The sequence below is a fragment of the Onychostoma macrolepis genome, chromosome 05, assembly GCF_012432095.1.
Source record: "Onychostoma macrolepis isolate SWU-2019 chromosome 05, ASM1243209v1, whole genome shotgun sequence".
NCBI lineage: Eukaryota > Metazoa > Chordata > Actinopteri > Cypriniformes > Cyprinidae > Onychostoma > Onychostoma macrolepis.
In genome coordinates this window covers 44,195,925-44,217,990 of record NC_081159.1, presented here as the reverse complement: position 1 = coordinate 44,217,990, position 22,066 = coordinate 44,195,925, and the positions used below count along the sequence as shown (strand labels likewise).

General features: G+C 37.4%; 1 protein-coding gene across 3 annotated transcripts in view; it reads left to right on the top strand.

Moving 5' to 3' along the window:
* LOC131541729 (NACHT, LRR and PYD domains-containing protein 12-like) overlaps positions 1-22,066 on the top strand; it is a 66,925-nt gene that overhangs the window by 34,085 nt on the left and 10,774 nt on the right. For all 3 annotated transcript variants that reach the window (XM_058777662.1, XM_058777663.1, XM_058777664.1), the window contains one exon: positions 11,507-11,680. In XM_058777662.1, the coding sequence (XP_058633645.1) occupies positions 11,507-11,680 (174 nt within the window). The remainder of the gene's footprint in view (positions 1-11,506; positions 11,681-22,066) is intronic.

The following is a 22,066-nucleotide window of genomic DNA, read 5'->3' as shown; positions in this document are numbered from 1 at the left end:
CAAATAAGTTTTACACAATGTTTTTAAGAAAGGGGTGTTTTAAAATACAACTAAACCAGACGACGGATTATTTTTTTTTTCTTTACAAACCTAAGTTTCAAGTAATTTGCCCCTGAGGCGTTTCACATCCGAGCGGAATAGCTCTTATTTTTTAAGTTCCAATACAGGGCTTCTTAAGAAGAACTTCTTAACTGAACAAAGAAAACGTATTTTTCACATTCATTCAACATATTTTTTAATATTTTGCACGAGTACCATGGGATCATGCCTTTTTTTAAAGGCTTGTCTGATGCTTTAGATGCATCAGAATGTGGATTTTTTCAATATCCAACATGAAATGAAAGAGTTGTATCAGTTGTTTCAGCTGTTTATTACCATTTTCTTAGGTTATTATTATTATTTTATTCGCATATAGAATAGGTGTAGAATAACCTTATCGTCCATGCTTTTCCCCTTTACAGACCCCCATGCACAATTGTAAATTCAAGAGGCCTAGTTAGCACCATTTAATAAAAGCGCCACAATGCATTCAGAATACAGAAACCCCCTCTCGATCTATTATGACCGGCGTTTTACTTAGTCAAATGATCAGGATTACGGATGATACTGTACACATTTTGTTTGTTGGACTGTTTATGTCACTACTATGACTGTAGGCGAGGCCTTCTCTCTCTCTGAGAGTCATCAGCATTCACGGTTTATATAAATAAATGAAAATTTCTCGAGAGTGTTTGACTAAGTCGTTATTTCTTTTTAGGACGATTATTCATCTTTGATGTGAGACCCCATTAAGTATCGACACAAAAATTATGGCGTGCTGTTTTACACTTACAACTGAATTGACATATCTTACCATTGTGCTCAAAGCTACACATTCAGTAAAGTTTGAGGTCTTGAAAAGGCTACAGACACAAAATATCAAGGCATTTTTTTAGTGCTCTCCATATAACTCACAAGTAAATATCATATGAATACAGAAAACCCACTCGTGATCATTTGGGTATATTTTTATAAGCGTTGTTTTAAATTACTTTTTTCTTACGACACTACATCTAGAGTTCTTGCTCAGATGTGCACATTTTATTCGTCGTACTCGTTTCAACATTTCCGTTCGACATTAAAGCGTAGGTAATGTGATCACAATTAAGAAACATAACATTACACTACATGCCCTTGAAAAGGCTATAGACATAGTCGTTTATACAGGAAATATGTTTTCGCAACAGAAATATGTATCGGAATAACAAATACCTAATACTGAAATCCTCGCTTCTAAATTTGTTAAAGTTTTAATGCTGATTTTGATGGCCTACCCGCTAGCTGATACCGCTCTATACTTTTTCATTGTTTTTAGATGAAGACTATTCTCAGAATCTGGTCAATCACGTTGCGAGTGTTTGCAGGAAAATAAGAAAATAAAAGGATAGTCCTTCTACAAGAGATTGTTTAAACCGAGATTGTGATGTACTGTAGAGCATCTTTCTGGTCTGGCTACGAAGCGGCCGCAAGACACAAGGCCTCGACACGAAGAGCGAGTCTCTGTTACAACTATTACGTATAAAATGAAACGTCATGGATGCGCTATTTGCTTTGTACGCGTCTCTAAACATGACTTTAATAAATAAATCACAGATGTCATGTAGTTAATTTAAGCGAGAGGAGGGATGATTTTGACCATTTTAGTCGGTCATTGAGTTTTAGGTCTGATCCAGGAAACAGCAGTACAACTGCGACTGCGCGTTGTCATGGTTGTCATAATAACCTGTTCTTTTTTAAGAAAACATACGGAGCAATTTTTAACATCTCTTCATTTTTCACAATTGTAAATGTTTGTTTAGTTTAAATATTAGTTTAAGTCGGTTACATAGGTGTCATTCATGAAGCTTATATTTATTTTTTAAATAATTATGATAGAGTTACAAGTCTCGGTTGGTTGGGTGAAAACTTGACAGTAAAAGTGTCAGGGACTAGAGTGTTACTCAAACAGTCCGCCGTGTTATCTTTTAATAATTCTATTTTATTGCATGTTACTAAGACAAATTCTGTAACACTGATCATAAACATGTTGAAACGAATATAAACGTGCAAATCTGTAATATAGCCTAACGATACAGCAGACTGATCCCTGCTAAGTACGCCTAAAATTGCTTTTTCATCGCCTTGCACTATGAAACCGGAACAATTTTATGTTTCCACGACTTGGATCATTCTTTCTGTTTGAATTCGTTTAGGCCAGTTTCGCCATTCTTATCTCATTTTCCCATCTAATTGTAATTGCTAGGCCTCGCGGTTTGTTTCCTAGTTTTTGCTATCGTGTTAACGAGCTCTTTGTTCGTATGCAGCTGTATTTTTGTGAATTTGCTTGATTTAATAAAATATGCTTTAAACCTCATCTTCATTCGAGACATGTCCGTTATATTATTACATTATCCTAGTTTATATCAGATATAAGATACAAGATCATTTCTTAATAATTCTTTTCCGTTTTCTTTTTATTCAATTGACTAAAAAATAAAAAACCTTCTCAGAGGTTCTCACAAACGACTTGAGTTTACTCTTGCACAGTTTGGAAGAACAACCGGTGATAATGCACGATAAAACAGTTAAAGTGGACGTTTTATGACTGTTGAAGGCGCCATGTCCTTGGTTGTTTCACACCTACAGGCCCTACCTACATTCAGAATTTGGTATTTAAATAAGGTTTAGAGGCCACAGAGTTAACCGGAGAAGACATTGCGGTCTCCTGTTACAATGGCTGCTGTTGTTCCAAACAGTCCTGAAACATCTAGAAGAATGATGTGTGTAACACCACCAAGAAGTTCTGTTGAAATGAGAGAGGAGCTGACTTTAGCACCGAGGAAAAATCAAGGGAAGAGCCTAAGAAAGGTTCTCATTGAAGATGAAGATATCGTGAAACAAGATTTCACCGTGTCTTGTGATCGTGTGGGGAGATTTGTGTTTGACAAAGAGTTGCAGATTGTGAAACTCTACGTTTTGGAATCTTACGATGAATATACACCCGAATGCTCCTACCTGCTTTTGACCGCCATAGACTGGACATACTTCTACAATCAAATTTGGAGAAACTTTATTATGGATGAAAACATTTGGTACAATTTCCAATGGGATGGTTCGATGCCTGGCATGAGGTATAATGCGAGCAAGCCGCATTATACCTCATGCTGGTAAATAAACGTCGGGAGGACTCAAACGTTTTGTCTCAAAGCAGCGATGAGTCTGAATCTGATGAGTATGATCGAGACTGGCCTCTTCCTGAGGTCAACCCTTTCGAATGCTGCAAAAAGAGTCTATATTTCGAGCAAAGCGACGTACCTGTGTTAAACACCATTTTTTCAAAGATAGACGAGCTGTTTCAGTCAAGTTCAATTTATTTTAAACCGAATAATCAGGCTGTGTATTCAGTATAATTGTGTATTCGGTATAATCAAAAGCTGAACTATGATATTGTAATGTTTCTTTTTCAGCGTTTACTCACCCATCTATGTGTTCCTTGCTGTATGTTTAATCGTTTAATAATTGGCTATTGGGTTGAGTTTCCCCAAGCCTTAATACAATACCAACAAAAATCCTAATAAATGACAGAGTTATCTCATAAACTTTTTCTGTTGAATAAAAATTATTTTTATTCAATTGATTTAAAAAAATATATATTTGTAAAATTGCGAGGTTTCGCCGATCGAAGCAAATCCCTAAACAGGCCCCTTGAGGGCAACACCCTCATCTCAACAACCAACCCACCAACAGCCGAAACGTAAAAACCACATCCCCAACAATTTATTTCGCTCGAATTTACGCCGCAATACAGAAGATCCTCATGACCACGGCTATACTACATCCCCTGTGAGCAAAGAGCTGCTGTTCTGGATAAACTCTACAGTCATTGTGTACTTTCCTAGATCCTGACAGCACGGTCAACAGAGCTACTGCAACATCTTGTTGATCAAAACATTATCTACAGTATATGGACCAACAGAATCAGCTCCAACAATCCAATTTGTCTGAGCACTCTGCAATTTTTCAATTAACAAGGCTTCGCGGATCTGAACCATAAACCGGAAATTGAAGCCGAAATTGGAATTGCACAAGGCCTGGACCGTCGTGGATTAAAACAGTCGATCTGCATTCTAGGAAACGGCGACAACGCTCTATATCGATTAGGAGACAAAGTTTATCTCTTGGAAAGAACTGAATTCTGAAAAGGATGTCTGACGCCACGCAAAAGCCGATGGAGCACAGCCGGAGTTCTGACGCCGCTGCGGATGATCAGCTGAGGTGCGGCTGCCCCGCGGGGAAAACGTGTCACGTGATTGGCTTCATAGACTCTACGTTCAAACCGTATTACCGAGGACAGATGATCAAACTGATGCAAATGGTCATCGAGCATGCTTGCGATCCGAATCATGATTGTACGGGGGATACCAAGCGTGTGAAAAATCTCAAGAACGAAATGGATGTTGTGAGAAGCTTGAAAAATAACCCTTGGCCTGATTTGACTGGCATGTTTATTTACAGCAAAGAGCCAATCTGTGTATCCACCAGAAAAATTCTGGATATGATGACTGAACGTGGGGATCAGATAGAAATTAATGAAGTTCTCTGTCTGTGTACGTGTGTAACAGATTTATGCGTGGCGCTGGTTTCAAAAAATTTTGAATCCATGATATGTGAAATTGTTGGAACGCTTGTCGATTTCATATTACAGCAAAACATACTGGCCTTAAGAGATTTTCTTTGTTGGCTAGACCACTGTTTGTAACAGCAATTTGATCATTTTTTTCACTACTTCAATGTGTAAATATATATATATATATATATATATATATATATATATTCAACAATATATTGTTCAAAATAAAAGGTTGATAAATAAAAGGTCCTTTTCTCCGAGTTCAGTTTTTGGATTTAATCATTTAGCCTTTTTTCTGAAGCGACTTACAAATGAGCAATTTTACAAATATATATTTTTTAAATCAATTGAATAAAAATAATTTTTATTCAACAGAAAAAGTTTATGAGTTTATGAAAAAGCATTCGAAAGGGTTGACCTCAGGAAGAGGCCAGTCTCGATCATCCTCATCAGATTCAGACTCATCGCTGCTTTGAGACAAAACGTTTGTTTCCGAGTCCTCCCGACGTTTATTTACCAGCATAAGATAATTTTGGTCATGAAGTGTTTTGTTCCAACAGGATGATATGGATATGTAGTCTGGCGGCTTGCTCGCATTATACGTCATGCCAGGCATCGAACCATCCCACTGGAAATTGTACCAAATGTTTTCATCCATAATAAAGTTTCTCCAAATTTGATTGTAGAAGTATGTCCAGTCTATGGCGGTCAAAAGCAGGTAGGAGCATTCGGGTGTATATTCATCGTAAGATTCCAAAACGTAGAGTTTCACAATCTGCAACTCTTTGTCAAACACAAATCTCCCCACACGATCACAAGACACGGTGAAATCTTGTTTCACGATATCTTCATCTTCAATGAGAACCTTTCTTAGGCTCTTCCCTTGATTTTTCCTCGGTGCTAAAGTCAGCTCCTCTCTCATTTCAACAGAACTTCTTGGTGGTGTTACACACATCATTCTTCTAGATGTTTCAGGACTGTTTGGAACAACAGCAGCCATTGTAACAGGAGACCGCAATGTCTTCTCCGGTTAACTCTGTGGCCTCTAAACCTTATTTAAATACCAAATTCTGAATGTAGGTAGGGCCTGTAGGTGTGAAACAACCAAGGACATGGCGCCTTCAACAGTCATAAAACGTCCACTTTAACTGTTTTATCGTGCATTATCACCGGTTGTTCTTCCAAACTGTGCAAGAGTAAACTCAAGTCGTTTGTGAGAACCTCTGAGAAGGTTTTTTATTTTTTTAGTCAACTGAATAAAAAGAAAACGGAAAAGAATTATTAAGAAATGATCTTGTATCTTATATCTGATATAAACTAGGATAATGTAATAATATAATGGACATGTCTCGAATGAAGATGAGGTTTAAAGCATATTTTATTAAATCAAGCAAATTCACAAAAATACAGCTGCATACGAACAAAGAGCTCGTTAACACGATAGCAAAAACTAGGAAACAAACCGCGAGGCCTAGCAATTACAATTAGATGGGAAAATGAGATAAGAATGGCGAAACTGGCCTAAACGAATTCAAACAGAAAGAATGATCCAAGTCGTGGAAACATAAAATTGCTCCGGTTTCATAGTGCAAGGCGATGAAAAAGCAATTTTAGGCGACTTAGCAGGGATCAGTCTGCTGTATCGTTAGGCTATATTACAGATTTGCACGCTTATATTAGTTTCAACATGTTTATGATCAGTGTTACAGAATTTGTCTTAGTAACATGCAATAAAATAGAATTATTAAAAGATAACACGGCGGACTGTTTGAGTAACACTCTAGTCCCTGACACTTTTACTGTCAAGTTTTCACCCAACCAACCGAGACTTGTAACTCTATCATAATTATTTAAAAATAAATATAAGCTTCATGAATGACACCTATGTAACCGACTTAAACTAATATTTAAACTAAACAAACATTTACAATTGTGAAAATGAAGAGATGTTAAAATTGCTCCGTATGTTTTCTTAAAAAGAACAGGTTATTATGACAACCATGACAACGCGCAGTCGCAGTTGTACTGCTGTTTCCTGGATCAGACCTAAAACTCAATGACCGACTAAAATGGTCAAAATCATCCCTCCTCTCGCTTAAATTAACTACATGACATCTGTGATTTATTTATTAAAGTCATGTTTAGAGACGCGATACAAAGCAAATAGCGCATCCATGACGTTTCATTTTATACGTAATAGTTGTAACAGAGACTCGCTCTTCGTGTCGAGGCCTTGTGTCTTGCGGCCGCTTCGTAGCCAGACCAGAAAGATGCTCTACAGTACATCACAATCTCGGTTTAAACAATCTCTTGTAGAAGGACTATCCTTTTATTTTCTTATTTTCCTGCAAACACTCGCAACGTGATTGACCAGATTCTGAGAATAGTCTTCATCTAAAAACAATGAAAAAGTATAGAGCGGTATCAGCTAGCGGGTAGGCCATCAAAATCAGCATTAAAACTTTAACAAATTTAGAAGCGAGGATTTCAGTATTAGGTATTTGTTATTCCGATACATATTTCTGTTGCGAAAACATATTTCCTGTATAAACGACTATGTCTATAGCCTTTTCAAGGGCATGTAGTGTAATGTTATGTTTCTTAATTGTGATCACATTACCTACGCTTTAATGTCGAACGGAAATGTTGAAACGAGTACGATTTAATAAAATGTGCACATCTGAGCAAGAACTCTAGATGTAGTGTCGTAAGAAAAAGTAATTTAAAACAACGCTTATAAAAATATACCCAAATGATCACGAGTGGGTTTTCTGTATTCATATGATATTTACTTGTGAGTTATATGGAGAGCACTAAAAAAATGCCTTGATATTTTGTGTCTGTAGCCTTTTCAAGACCTCAAACTTTACTGAATGTGTAGCTTTGAGCACAATGGTAAGATATGTCAATTCAGTTGTAAGTGTAAAACAGCACGCCATAATTTTTGTGTCGATACTTAATGGGGTCTCACATCAAATAGATGAATAATCGTCCTAAAAGAAATAACGACTTAGTCAAACACTCTCGAGAAATTTTCATTTATTTATATAAACAGTGAATGCTGATGACTCTCAGAGAGAGAGAAGGCCTCGCCTACAGTCATAGTAGTGACATAAACAGTCCAACAAACAAAATGTGTACAGTATCATCCGTAATCCTGATCATTTGACTAAGTAAAACGCCGGTCATAATAGATCGAGAGGGGTTTCTGTATTCTGAATGCATTGTGGCGCTTTTATTAAATGGTGCTAACTAGGCCTCTTGAATTTACAATTGTGCATGGGGGTCTGTAAAGGAAAAGCATGGACGATAAGGTTATTCTACACCTATTCTATATGCGAATAAAATAATAATAATAACCTAAGAAAATGGTAATAAACAGCTGAAACAACTGATACAACTCTTTCATTTCATGTTGGATATTGAAAAATCCACATTCTGATGCATCTAAAGCATCAGACAAGCCTTTAAAAAGGCATGATCCCATGGTACTCGTGCAAAATATTAAAAAATATGTTGAATGAATGTGAAAAATACGTTTTCTTTGTTCAGTTAAGAAGTTCTTCTTAAGAAGCCCTGTATTGGAACTTAAAAATAAGAGCTATTCTGCTCGGATGTGAAACGCCTCAGGGGCAAATTACTTGAAACTTAGGTTTGTAAAGAAAAAAAAAATAATCCGTCGTCTGGTTTAGTTGTATTTTAAAACACCCCTTTCTTAAAAACATTGTGTAAAACTTATTTGGTACCACGATTATTGTTTCATCATGTATTGACCGTATATTTATTAGACTGATAAAAGTACTGTAGCATGAACCTTTGTAGAAATAATAAAAGTAAATCTTATAAATTAAAGAGAATCGGTTGATGACATTGTGTCAAAACACAACGGTCATGAAGATACATTTGTCAACCTTTTATTCAAATGTCCAAGCTACATTAAAAAGTATAAAACAATATATGATTTTGGGGAGATGGAGCACTTGAAAAAGTTGGAAAACTAGCTTTTAGCGCTCAGTGCATACCTAGACTGTTGACCTTTCTGAATGGTGTCAGTGTGTGTGTGTGTGTGTGCTGTGTCTGTACTTGTTTATACGATTTATCAAGACAATTGTATGATTATATGTGTTTTACAATGCTATAATTACATAAATGCAGTTTATGAGGATATTTCTTGAGTCATTATAATTAAAATATTTACAAACATACTAAACAATGTTTTATTTAAAATGGGGTCTTTGGGGAATTGGGTAAGTTTTGACATACCCTGACATTTGTGTTTTTCAGTATCTTAAAAATATAATAATGGCTAAAGTCTGATTATACTGTATTTGCTACAAACTGGGCTACAATAATATGTGAGCAGCATGAATCTACATGTTTGTGTTTTTGTTATTGAGAAAACAACGTTTATGTGTGGTTAGTGAAAAACTAAAATTTTTGTTTAAAATGTATGATAAATGGCTTGCTTTGCTCGAGTAACATGTTTGTTACTATGATGTCATATATAAATATATATTTTATTTATTTCCATATTCTTTAAAATAGAGAGAAGTCTCTTTTTAGCTTGAAATGTTTATGTATGTGTGTACTTGTTTATATGATTTCTCAGAACACAAATTTGTATAATAACATGGGTATTAGACTGATATAACATTGCAAATGTGGTTTATGATGAAATTTCTTGAGTCCTCATAATTAAGATCGCTTACAAACAAAATTATATAAAAAATGGAATCTTGTGCAGAAATGTTTGTGTGATGGGTAGGTTTAGAATCTGTAAAGTAAAAAACAAAACAAAACAAAACATTAATTACGTCTGTATGGAGTGTCCCCCAAACCATATGTGTAGTAATAGTCCAAATGATTGACCTCTGCAAAATTTGTCTCCATGAGCATAACAACTTTTTAAATGATAAATTATACAAAATTATGTTTTTGAAAATTTTAATGAAAAATAAATGTAGAAAGTTTACTGTGATGGATAGGTTTACTGTAGGTAATGATGGAGAATTAAAATCACTACATCTGTGGCAAGTCCAGACTTGTCCGGGACAATAGCCCTTATCCTTTGGCCTACTAATATATATATATTTTATTATTTTATTATTTTATTTTATGCCATTTGGTGTTTATAATCTATAAATTTATAATTGATCCTAACCCTAACACGACAATCTCTTTTCCCGCTCCTGGAAAAATGTACATTTTTATATTTTTAGCGTCGCCTAAAACTAGTGTAAGTGTTTGAACCTCTATAATTAATCAAGGAGTAAGCCAAGCAGCTGCCAGATGACCGGTGATGTTTTTCAAATATTTTTTATCCCCATATTTTCCATATTTGACTCTTGGTTCCTATAGTCTGGTATAGTTTGCCTGAGCGTGTGTGTGTGTGTGTGTGTGTGTGTGTGACAGCTGGTCCACCTCCCCCTCACCTGCCTCTCATTTCACTGAACGATGGGAAAGTACTCTGCACTCAGATAATTTCTAATTTAGCTTTCTAATTTCTAACTATCTGCAAGCCTTTTATTTGAGGATCTGCTGTCAATGTGTAAAGACGTAATTTCTCAACCTCCCTGAAAATGTAAGTCATTTTCATTGTACTCAAAGTTTTTTATTGCAATATTTATTTTATTCCTTAAGCTAAGTTTTTAATTCTTTATTATAATGCTGAGAATACAACCAATAGAATGTGTGTGTGTGTGTGTGTGTGTGTGAGAGAGAGAGAGAGAGAGAGAGAGAGGATCCCCTGCTTCCTCTAGTCTGGTATATCTGCCTGTGTGTGTGTGTGTGTGTGTGTGTGTGTGTGTGTGTGAGTTATTTTCCTCTCATTATTACTCAATTATTGACCCCTTTAGTGATGTAATTTCACACATCTAAAATGTATTGTCAGCACTGGCTATAACAATAAATCACCTTGAATTTTAAGAACTATCTCTTAAAATTGTTTTTCTTTTACTTATTTTTCAAATTGTCCTTAAATCAACATCTCTTTCTCACATCCATGCAGGCTGACCGAAACCTATGGGACAGCGTGGCACCACATAAGAGCACCTGCTGCCCCATCAGTCCAATTTAAACACATGTCGCGTTACGAGCCGAAGGTCTATACCACAAACTGCTGATACACTTTAACGCACAATGTAACCGCTCTCTTATTTGAGGACACATAAAGATGATGCATTACAAACACATGTTGCGTTACGAATTGGAGGTCCGGTATGCTATACCAAAAACAACAGCTGTACATTAACAAGCAATGTAACCGCTCTCTTATTTCAGGATGTATAAATATGATATATTACAAACACGTCGCGTTACGAATTGGAGGTCCGGTATGCTATATCACAAACAGCTGCCGCGCATTAACAAACAATGTAACCACTCTTTTATTTCACAGATGAGGATACATAAATATGATATATTACAAACACGTGTCATAACACCTGTCATAACATATGTCATAACACAGCTGCGATCATTAAAAGGTCATAAAGTTAATCCCCTAAGGTCAAAGGTCAACAGCTGTCGGTCATCAATCAAATATTTTGTCATTTCATGGCCATATAATACTACTCACATGCTATGTAGTGAATAGTGTCATCAATTAAGACAGATTTTGTATAAGATACATTTTGCATAAAATACATATAGTGCATATAAGACATTATTTATTCTGCTTAAATGAGACTTTGGATGTTTTATGATCATGTTTTGTGTTCTGTGACATTTTAGATCTCAGTCCAATGATCCATCAAACATATTGATTTGTGCTTTAAGTTTGTACTTTATCTTTCATAATGGATTCACAGCTAAACTGATCTGATATGAGAGAGTGAAGAGTGTTATTGTTCTCTACAGGTTGAGATATTGTGGCGTCACAGATGAAGGTTGTGCTGCTCTGGCTTCAGCTCTGAGATCAAACCCCTCACACCTGAGAGAACTGGATCTGTCTGAGAATAAACTAGGAGATTCTGGTGTGACACTTTTCTGTGCTGGACTGGAGGATCCTCGCTGTAAACTGGAGACACTGAGGTAAGATCATATTTGACTCTCACACATGAAGCACATTGTAAAGTATATTTGAAGTGTTCAGCTTCTTTCTGCTGCTGTGAGTTCAACTGACTGAGCTGTAACACATGAGCTGCTCTTCACAAATTATCACTTAGTGATTGCTCACAAATTATTATTTTTATTTATTCCATTACTGATTACAGATTACATGATAAAAAAATTGAAGTTATAACTAGGGGTGTCAACGTTAACGCGTTAACGCATGCGATTAATCAAAAAATGTTAACGCGTTAATATTTTTTTAACGCAGATTAATCGTTTGATAAGGTTTGACCCCAACTTCTTCCCGTCATCGCAGCGCGGAAGGTTATCTAACATTGTGTGATGAGGGTTCAGCGAACCAGTGTTGCCAGGGTAACGGCACAAGTGGGCTATTTTGAAAATACAGTCGCGGGAAAAACAGTCGTGGGTTGCGGTTTTTTGGGCTACTTTTATAATGTACTGCGGCCGCCCAAAGTGTATATAGACAAATAAAAATGAAAATAGAGATCCTTTTACTAATGTGTATTATACTTTGAATGTATCCCTGGCCACTTAAGAACGGAGAGGCGGTTGTAACATCACAAACAACGTGAGTTTCAGCAGAGCATACAGGCTTTTACACAGCAGAAATAAACATGATAACAGCCACTATAGATTATATTAGATAATAAACACACGATTACAATAGGATATGGTCTGTATGTGATTTTTTTGAATGTGTACATCTGAAATGCTAATTTGTGCAGCGACGTCAAAGGCTATAAATAGCATATTTTAACAACAGTAAACGACCAAATTCCACGTGATCGCAAAAGGAAGTTATTACAAACACTCGCTGGTGGTTTGAAGTGAGTTCTGAGTAAAAGTGTACTATTAATCTCATAAATTGTCTTGTAGCACATTAGCTCTAATGCAGCTGCAGAACAGGTCCAATTCTTCTTCATAATGCATTTTGTCATAATACTTCACGTAAGGTCGCAAGAAATGTTTTGTTGTATTCATTTAGAAATACTTTTGATAATAGTTGGGTAAATGTATACTGGGATTGAAGCGATGTGGCTTGGTAAACATTTTATTGCCAGTGTAAAGGGTGATAATGGCTGAATAAAAACAAAAGAATGATAAAAGAATAATAAGGATTATGTCTCATACCTGGCGGAAGTGTGAAAGGTTCTGTTTCCTTAAACTAGTTTGTCATTCATCTTTATTTCAACACATTTACAGGTAAATCCTAGTATTTTAAATTTGCGATTAATCATCCATGACTGTGATTAACGCGATTAAATTTTTTAATCGATTGACAGCACTAGTTATAACATTTACTGTTGAATTATACACATTAGGTAATGTATTCTGACTACTTTTGCATTACTTCTATATTACTTTGATCTGACTTTATCACTGTTAAGGCCCATAACCATATTATGTAGTTTGTGCAATATTTGAAACAAACAATGGGTATAAACTTAATATATATATATAAATATCGACCCTGCTTGTATTTTGACCTTGTTTCTAAATAAAGCTTGCACTTGGATCCGCACGTCTCACGTCTCATCAGCCCCGTTACAGAATACTCGGCCGTACAAGGATCCAGCAGCTTTTTCAATGAATATTTGTCAGGTATAGACACCACAAGAATTTTGTTTGCCCTCAAACAAGGCCCACGATCACTGGAAAACCATATTAGAGAGTTTTTAGCCATCGCACACTATTTGGATTTACCGGACATTATTTTAATCGAGATTTTCTGCGATGGCACAAAACAACCGCTCAAGTCTAAGCTTAGATGCGAGGGTCCGCGTTCATCACTCGCTCATTTTATGGATTATGCTTTGTTGACTGTTGGCTCTTTGTTCACTGTGGGTTTCACGGAGGAAGAACGTGACACCGCATCCTTGACTGAAATGGCGGCCGCACCGGAGCGCGCTCACATAATGGCGGCTACAGCAGAGCTCACTCACAAAATGGCGGCCACAACAACACCCCGTCATGTCATTACTGCCAATCACAAGTCCAGTCAAATCAAAGTCTATCGTCATGTGTCCCGTCACATCACAGCTGTTCGTCCAGAGTGTCTTCACGTCTCAGCGGATCTTCCAGAGTCTCTTCACGTCTCAGCGGATCTTCCAGAGTCTCTTCACGTCTCAGCGGATCTTCCAGAGTCTTTTCACGTCACCGCTGACCATCCAGAACCACGTCACGTTGCAGTTGATCAGCCAGAGTCCTGTTATGCCCTGTCTGTTGCACCCAGATCATCAAGGTCAGTCTTCCAGTATCCCAGTCTGATGTCTAGTGTGAGGGATTTACCGCTGGTGTCTGCATGCGCAGCAGGCATCCCCAAATCCACTCACTCCAGCCCTTCTGTCCCTGAACTAATTCCCCTGTCCGAAGTGCTTCCCATGATGGGAATCACTTTGTTGTGTTTGGGCTGCTTACACCACCTTAGAACTGCCCGAGGTGGCGGCACATGCTGCAGAACCTCCAGAAGCCTCAGCCCCTTGTATGGTGGTGGCGCCCAGCAATATTCTCTTAGCCTGTCGAGTTGCGGTAGAGGAGACTGTTACCGTTGTAGATCTTCCAGAGGTAACGGCGACTGCTGCAGAACCTTCGGAAGTGTCAGTGGTATCCACTTACCAACTCTCGTCTTGCTCTGTCACGGCCATGGAAGCAGTCAACGAATCCTTGTCCTGTCCGGTCATGGCTATGAAGGCTGTCTATGAACTCTCGCTCTGTCCTGTCACGGCTAAGGAGGCCGTCTGTGAATCCTCGCCCTGTCCTGTCACGGCTAAGAAGGCCGTCTGTGAGCTCTCGCCCTGTCTTGTCACGGCTAAGGAGGCCATCTCTGAACTCTCGCCCTGTTCTGAATCAGCCATGGTGGCTGATTTTGAGCTGTCCATCTGGTTAGTCTCATCAAATGTATCTGGTTTTGAACTGTCTGTCCTGCCCGTTTCCGTCAAGGAATCCAAACTTGAGTTGTCTGTCTTGTCTCAATGCTGTTGTTGAGTATGAATTTGAACTATCTGTCGGTCCCGATGTAAGCATTGTGTCTGATGCTGAACCTTGTGTTTGTCCCACTTCTATCTATGAATCTGTTTTTTGCCCCACTAGTCCAGTCACGACCCCAAAGACCTTACCCGAGCTCCCTGTAGGCTCTAGTAGCCTTGTCACAGCCCAAGGACCCGCCGTTGAACTCTTAACCCTGCCTGTCACAAACTCAGAAACCATTAATACACTCCATGTCTGTCCTGTTTCCACCAAAGAACCTGATTTTTGTCTGCTAGTCCAGGTTCAGTCACTGAAATGTCTGTCAGTCCAGTTTCCTTTAATGAGTCTGTTTTTGAATTGTCTGTCTTGCCAGTTTCTGGCAAGAATCCGGTTCATGGTCTTCCGTCCACTCACCATCAGAGGTCGTCCTTCCTTCATATTGACTCTCGCACCACACAGACTGTTGCCCATTACACTGGACTGCATTTCCCATCCATTGCACTGAACACACAACTGTCATCATCACACAGCTGTCACCAATCACACGCTCACCTGAGAGCTATTACACACACACCATATAAACACACTCAGATCCTGATCTAGTTTGCCGAGTATTGATCTGCGTATAGCACTCCTCAAGCGCTAGCTGCCTTACCGTGCCATTCCGTGTTCCAGTATTGTCTTGCGTTTATCACTCCCCTAGTGTTAGCTGCGACACGGAACCTGTTTCTTGTTTTCTAGTCTGCGTTCCCTGTATTTACCCCTGTCTCACCGTTCAGACTCTGTTCATGCCCTGCCTGGATTATTTCTGTGTACCTGGACTATCTCTCTGCCTTGCCCTTTGGATATTGTTCGCGCCTTGCCTGGATTATTGCTCACGTTTTGGATTACCTCTCTTGTCTAGCCCTCTATATACCTGTTTGCCAGTTGTTTGACCCTGCTTGTATCTTGACCTTGTTTCTAAATAAAGCTTGCACTTGGATCCGCACCTCTCACGTCTCATCAGCCCCGTTACAGCTATATTCTTGAATCAAAGTCACATAAACAGTCAAGAAAGGTATCTAAAAAGTTATCAAAGGATTCCGGTGACGTCACCTTCCTGCATGGCAGCTTAAGCAACAGCTCCTCCGGGAAAACTGATTATTTGCTCCGCTAAATAATCAAATATAACTTTCTCTCGACTTTGTTTCGCTAAGTGGGGCAAGAATGGGGAGAAGAGATGGAAACAAAAAATGCACCGCTGGAGAAACTGTGAACGAAGAAAACACAGGCAACAGCTCTCTGGCGCAGTCACAAGATGGTGAAGCTAATGCTAATACTCATCCGAGTGATGCAGCAAGTTTGACAAAAGTTCTGGAGGAGATAAAGGACTTTCGCAAAGACACAAAGCAACAGCTAAATGAGAGTATCACCGAACTCACCAGTGCTAACCAAAAGATTGCGGAGGCAGAAACGCGAATCGGAGAAGTAGACCGCGTTCAAAACGTAGAACAGGTGATGAGTAAGATGATAAAAGTGATGAGCCAACAAGAAAATAAACTTCTTGACCAAGAAGGAAGATCACGACGGGAGAATATAAGGATCTATAATGTTCCTGAAGGAACAGAGGGGGCATCAATGACGCTGTTTGTGGAAAAGTTACTACGGGATGAGCTGGAGATCCCCCAACTACAGACCTTGGCATCGAGAGAGCTCACCGGGCGCTTGCACCGAAGTCCACTGGCAACCGGGAAGATGGACCACGGTCAATAATAATCAAATTCCACCACTACAAAATCAAAGAAGAGATTCTGCGCAAAGCCTGGGGAAAGAAGGTGTTTCTGAATGAAAGACCAATCTACTTCGACCAAGATTACCCTCCGGCAATTCTACAGAAATGCAAGGAATACACTGAAGCCAAATGGGTATTAAAACAGAAACCGATACACTTCCAGACCCCGTTCCCAGCTAAACTACGGGTGTTTTACGATGACGGGACGCGACTGTATCAATTGGCAGAGGAGGCGACTGCAGATATGAAGGACAGAGGATTGCCCATCAATGTCATTACACCGAGAGAGAGCCTCACTAAGCAGCTATCCCGTACGGCCTGGGAGACGATGAGAGGACTGAGACAACAGGGGACTGAAGAAGAACGCGAGAGGAACATTAGAGAGAGGTTGCAAGTTTTCAGAAAACGGCCCCTATCTCCCCCAGAGGAACTCTAAATCTAGACTAATTTCAAAGCTCCGGTGAGCTAAGCAAACCGTGAAAGAGATGGTGGTATTTTCAGTTTGAGAAGCATATATACGATAATGTGAAATTTTCTTTATTTAAGTTTATTTTTATATCTATTTATCTGTATACATCCGTCTCCCCTACTTAAATGAGAATACATACAAGGGAGGAATATGCAAGGTAGTAATTTTGGTAAAATGTACACAGACTTTTACATTTATTTTTCTGGATGCTGCAATGGGGGCCCCCTACCCATCTGGGATAGAGATTTCCCCCCACAGCTAGATGTTTCTTCTAGCTTAGTTCAGGGGCATTTGTTCAGACCCCAACCTTGGAATCATATCATTGTTATTTGTTTTCATGCTATTTATGTTTTCATGTTCAGGGAGTGGATCGACCAAGTTCTATCTAGCTAAGTTTATTAACACATAGTCTTCAGATAAATATGGTTAGAGACAAAGTTAAAATAATATCATTTAATGTCAATGGGATGTTGAATCCAATCAAACGTAATAAAGTTTTATCTAAAATGAAGAAAGAGTAAGCCCATATAGCATACCTACAGGAAACTCATTTAAATGATAAAGAGCATGAAAAATTTAGGAAATTTGGCTTTTCTAGTGTGTTTTACTCTTCATATAAATCAGGGCATAGGAGGGGAGTCGCTATTCTTATTTCAAACAAACTAAATTTTGAAAAAATATCGGAAAAGGGAGACAAGGAGGGCAGATATATCCTAGTAAAGGGTAAAATATATGAGAATTCAGTTACCCTTTTAAATATATATGCGCCCCCAGGAAGTGATTTTAGCTTCTTCCAGAAAATTACTAGTATCATGACAATGGAAACAGAGGGGGAGATTTAAATATACACTAGAAACCAAAATTAGACTCTCCTAACGGGAAAAATTATTACAAGAGGCCCCTATATAAGAAAGTTAATACACTTTTTGAAGACGTTGGTCTGATCGATATATGAAGAGATTTATTTCCTAATAGAAAAGATTATACTCATTATTCTGCCCCCCATTCTTTATATACCAGAATAGACTATTTCATAACATTTGGAAAAGATAAAGATAAAATACACACTTGTGGAATCGGAACAGTAGAGATAAGTGACCATGCACCTACAGGTGCATCTCAATAAATTAGAATGTCGTGAAAAAGTTCATTTTTTCTTGTAAGTTATTTCAAAAAGTGAAACTTTCATATATTTTAGATTCATTGCATGTAAAGTAAAACATTTCAAAAGGTTTTTTTTGTTTTAATTTTGATGATTAGAGCTTACAGCTCATGAAAGTCAAAAATCAGTATCTCAAAATATTAGAATATTTACATTTGATTTTCAATAAATGACCATCCCTACAGTATAAATTCCGGGTATCTCTTGTTCTTTGAAACCACAATAATGGAGAAGACTGCTGACTTGGCAATGATCCAGAAGACGATCATTGACGCCCTCCACAAAGAGGGTAAGTCACAGAAGGTCATTACTGAAAGGTGTGGCTGTTTACAGAGTGCTGTATCAAAGCATATTAAATGCAAAGTTGACTGGAAGGAAGAAATTGGGTAGGAAAAGGTGCACAAGCAACAGGGATGACTGCAAGCTTGAGAATACAAACACTTGTGAAAGCTTCACAAGGAGTGGACTGAAGCTGGAGTCAGTGCATCAAGAGTCACCACGCTCAGACGTTTTCAGGAAAAGGGCCATAAATGAACATACTTTCCAGAAGGCCAACAATTCACTAAAAATGTTTTTGTATTGGTCTTATGAAGTATTCTAATTTGTTGAGATAGTGAATTGGTGGGTTTTTGTTAAATGTGAGACAAAATCATCACAATTAAAAGAACCAAAGACTTAAACTGCTTCAGTCTGTGCGCATTGAATTTATTTGATACTCAAGTTTCACAATTTGAGTTGAATTACTGAAATAAATTAACTTTTCCACGACATTCTAATTTATTGAGATGCACCTGTATCTATCCATTGATTTTGAACTGCAACCAAAGAACACTACATGGAAACTAAACTCAAGTTTATTTAATGATCCCGGTTTCAAGGAACAAATTAAAGAAGAAATTAGTGCCTATTTAGAATTTAACGATAATGGTGAGGTCTCACCTCCTATTTTCTGGGATACTCTTAAGGCTGTCTTGAGAGGTAAAATTATAGCAATATCTTCATACAAGAAAAAAAATAGAAATAAAACATTAGATGACCTGCATATCAAGCTAAGGAAATTAGAAAAGAATCACAAATCGAGGTTAGTACAAGATACATTAAATGAAATTACATTTACATTTACATTTACATTTATGCATTTAGCAGACGCTTTTATCCAAAGCGACTTACATTGCATTCAAGTTACAGTTTTTACATTTTTATCAGCTCTTGCTGTCCCTGGGAATCGAACCCATGATCCTGGCGTTGCTAGCGCCATGCTCTACTATTTGAGCTACAGGAAAGCCCTAATAAATTAAGAAAGTCAGGGACAGAATTAATGACTTGACTACGCAAGAAAAATGTAATGTTTTTAAAACATAGGTATTATGAAGGTGGATCTAATGCTATGAAAATATTGGCATGGAAATTGAGGAAGAAAACTGCAGAAAATACAATTCACAGTTAGGGACCCAAGAACAAAAATGATAAAAAATAAGCAAAATGAAATTCAGGAAGCTTTTGAAGTGTTCTATAAAACTTTATATTCTAGAGTTCCAGGGGGAGATGTGACTCAAACTGACACTTACTTAAATTCTTTAGAATTACCCACTTTAAATGAAGAGCAAAATAAAAGGTTGACCACTGATATAACTGAAGAGGAATTAAAAACTGCAATTAGTAGACTCAAATTAGGTAAGTCACCCGGATCAGACGGTTATACGGCAGAGTGGTATAAGGAGTTTAAAAATGATATAATTCCTGTCATACTCCCTTCATTGAATTGGGTTTTAAAAAAAGCACAAACACCACCTAGTTGGAAGGACGCGATAATATCAGCTATACCAAAAGAAGGCAAGGATAAAATGGAATGTGGATCCTTTAGACCAATATCTGTTCTTAACGTGGACTATAGATTATTTACTTCTATTATGGCAAAACGAATGGAAGAATTAATGCCTATACTGATACATAATGATCAGACAGGTTTTATAAGACAACGTCGAACACAAGATAACATACGAAGCACACTACACATCATGAATCATATACAAAAAAACAACATTGAAGCTATTGTGATAAGCATAGACGCTGAAAAAGCATTTGATTCGGTTAACTGGTTATTACACAGAGTTTTACACAGATTTGGTTTAAATGATACAATTGTAAAAACTATACAGTCCCTATATAATAATCCCACAGCGAGGATCAAAATCAATGGATACTTATCAAAAAATCGCTTTACTCTAGAAAGGGGTTCACAACAGGGTTGTGCATGGTCACCATTACTTTTTGCACTACATTTGGAACCATTAGTTCAATATATCAGACAGAATGAGGATATTAGGGGAGTTAATTTTAAAGGAACAGAACACAAATTGGCTTGCTATGCAGATGATATTCTCATATACATGGAGCAACCAACATACTCCTTACCAAAATTGATGCAGTCGCTTGAAATATTTGGCCAGATATCAGGATATAAGATTAATATAGGTAAAACTCAGCTACTTTCGTATAATTACAAAATACCAATAGAAATTAAAAACAGATACCCTTTGGCATGGCAAACAGAATCTTTCAAATACCTTGGCATTAACATGCCAAAAGATCTTACAAAATTATTTGAATGTAACTATTTGCCTGTCTATAAAAAAAATTAAGGATGGAATTTAATTCCTTTCTTTAGTCTTAGTTCACATATTGCGGCTATCAAAATGAATATTTTGCCTAGACTATTACTTATTTCAGACCCTACCTATAATGATTAATCAAAATCAGTTTAACGAATGGGGCAAGATGTTATCAAGATATATATGGCAAGGTAAAAAACCTAGAGTTCGCTTTAAAACATTAGTGTTAGCTAAAGAAAGGGGGTTACCTTCCTTAGAGATTATTACTTTGCAGCACAGATGGGAGTCATAATATGCTGGTGTAATCCATTTTACGAGGCTCAATGGAAAAACATGGAGCAGAAAATATCATTGATCCCCATACAGGCAACCCTGGCCGATAGTAATATACAAGAATACATTAAGACTATTGATAACCCATGGGTAAACTGCACTCTAACTGTATGGAAATCTATTATAACAGAATATAAACTAAAAGAAGAAATTGTGCCTCTTAAATGGTGTGCATACGACTCCGAGTGTACACCAAACAGACTAGACACTCGATTTAAGGATTGGATAGATAAGGGGATAACAGTTTTATGTAATTTAATAGAAGATAATATACTAGCCAGCTTTAAAGTACTTAAAGAGAAACATTAATTAGAAACACAAGATTTTTATAGATACTTGCAGATGCGACATTTTGTTAATATAAAAATGAAGAATGTGGCTGAGACAAGGACAGGCTTAATAGAATTGTTTAGAAAAGCATATAAATCAGATTTTCATAGTAGAATTGTTTGCTAAACCTTAAAACACACTCAACTTCTTATATTAAAACAAAATGGGAGAAGGAAGGAGGGATAGTTATAACAGAGGAGGAATGGATTATAATATGGAGGTATCAATGGAAATGTTCTAAGGCACAGAAATGGAGGGAGTTTGGTTGGAAAAGCTTGATAAGATATTTTATTACGCCTGCTCAGAAATCACACCATGATGATAATCTGTCGGTATGTTGGAGAAAATGCGGAAACCAAAACGCAAACCATTACCATATTTTCTGGGACTGCTCTATTATTAAGGGCTATTGGAGAGGAATACATACTGCCTTGCAAGATATCTTTAACTGTGTGATACCCTTTAACAGTAAAATGTTATTTTTTGGATACATACCCCATGAATGGTTAAAAAGAGATAAATATCTAATTAATATATTGTTGGTGGCTGTTAAAAAGAGTTTCACGAAAAAATGGTTGTCACAGGAGAGTCCTACCCTAAATGCATGGATGGAAATCACAATGGACATTCATAAAATGGAGCAAATAACAGCATTTGTAAATCACAAAATGGAACAATTTGCTTCGCACTGGGAAAAATG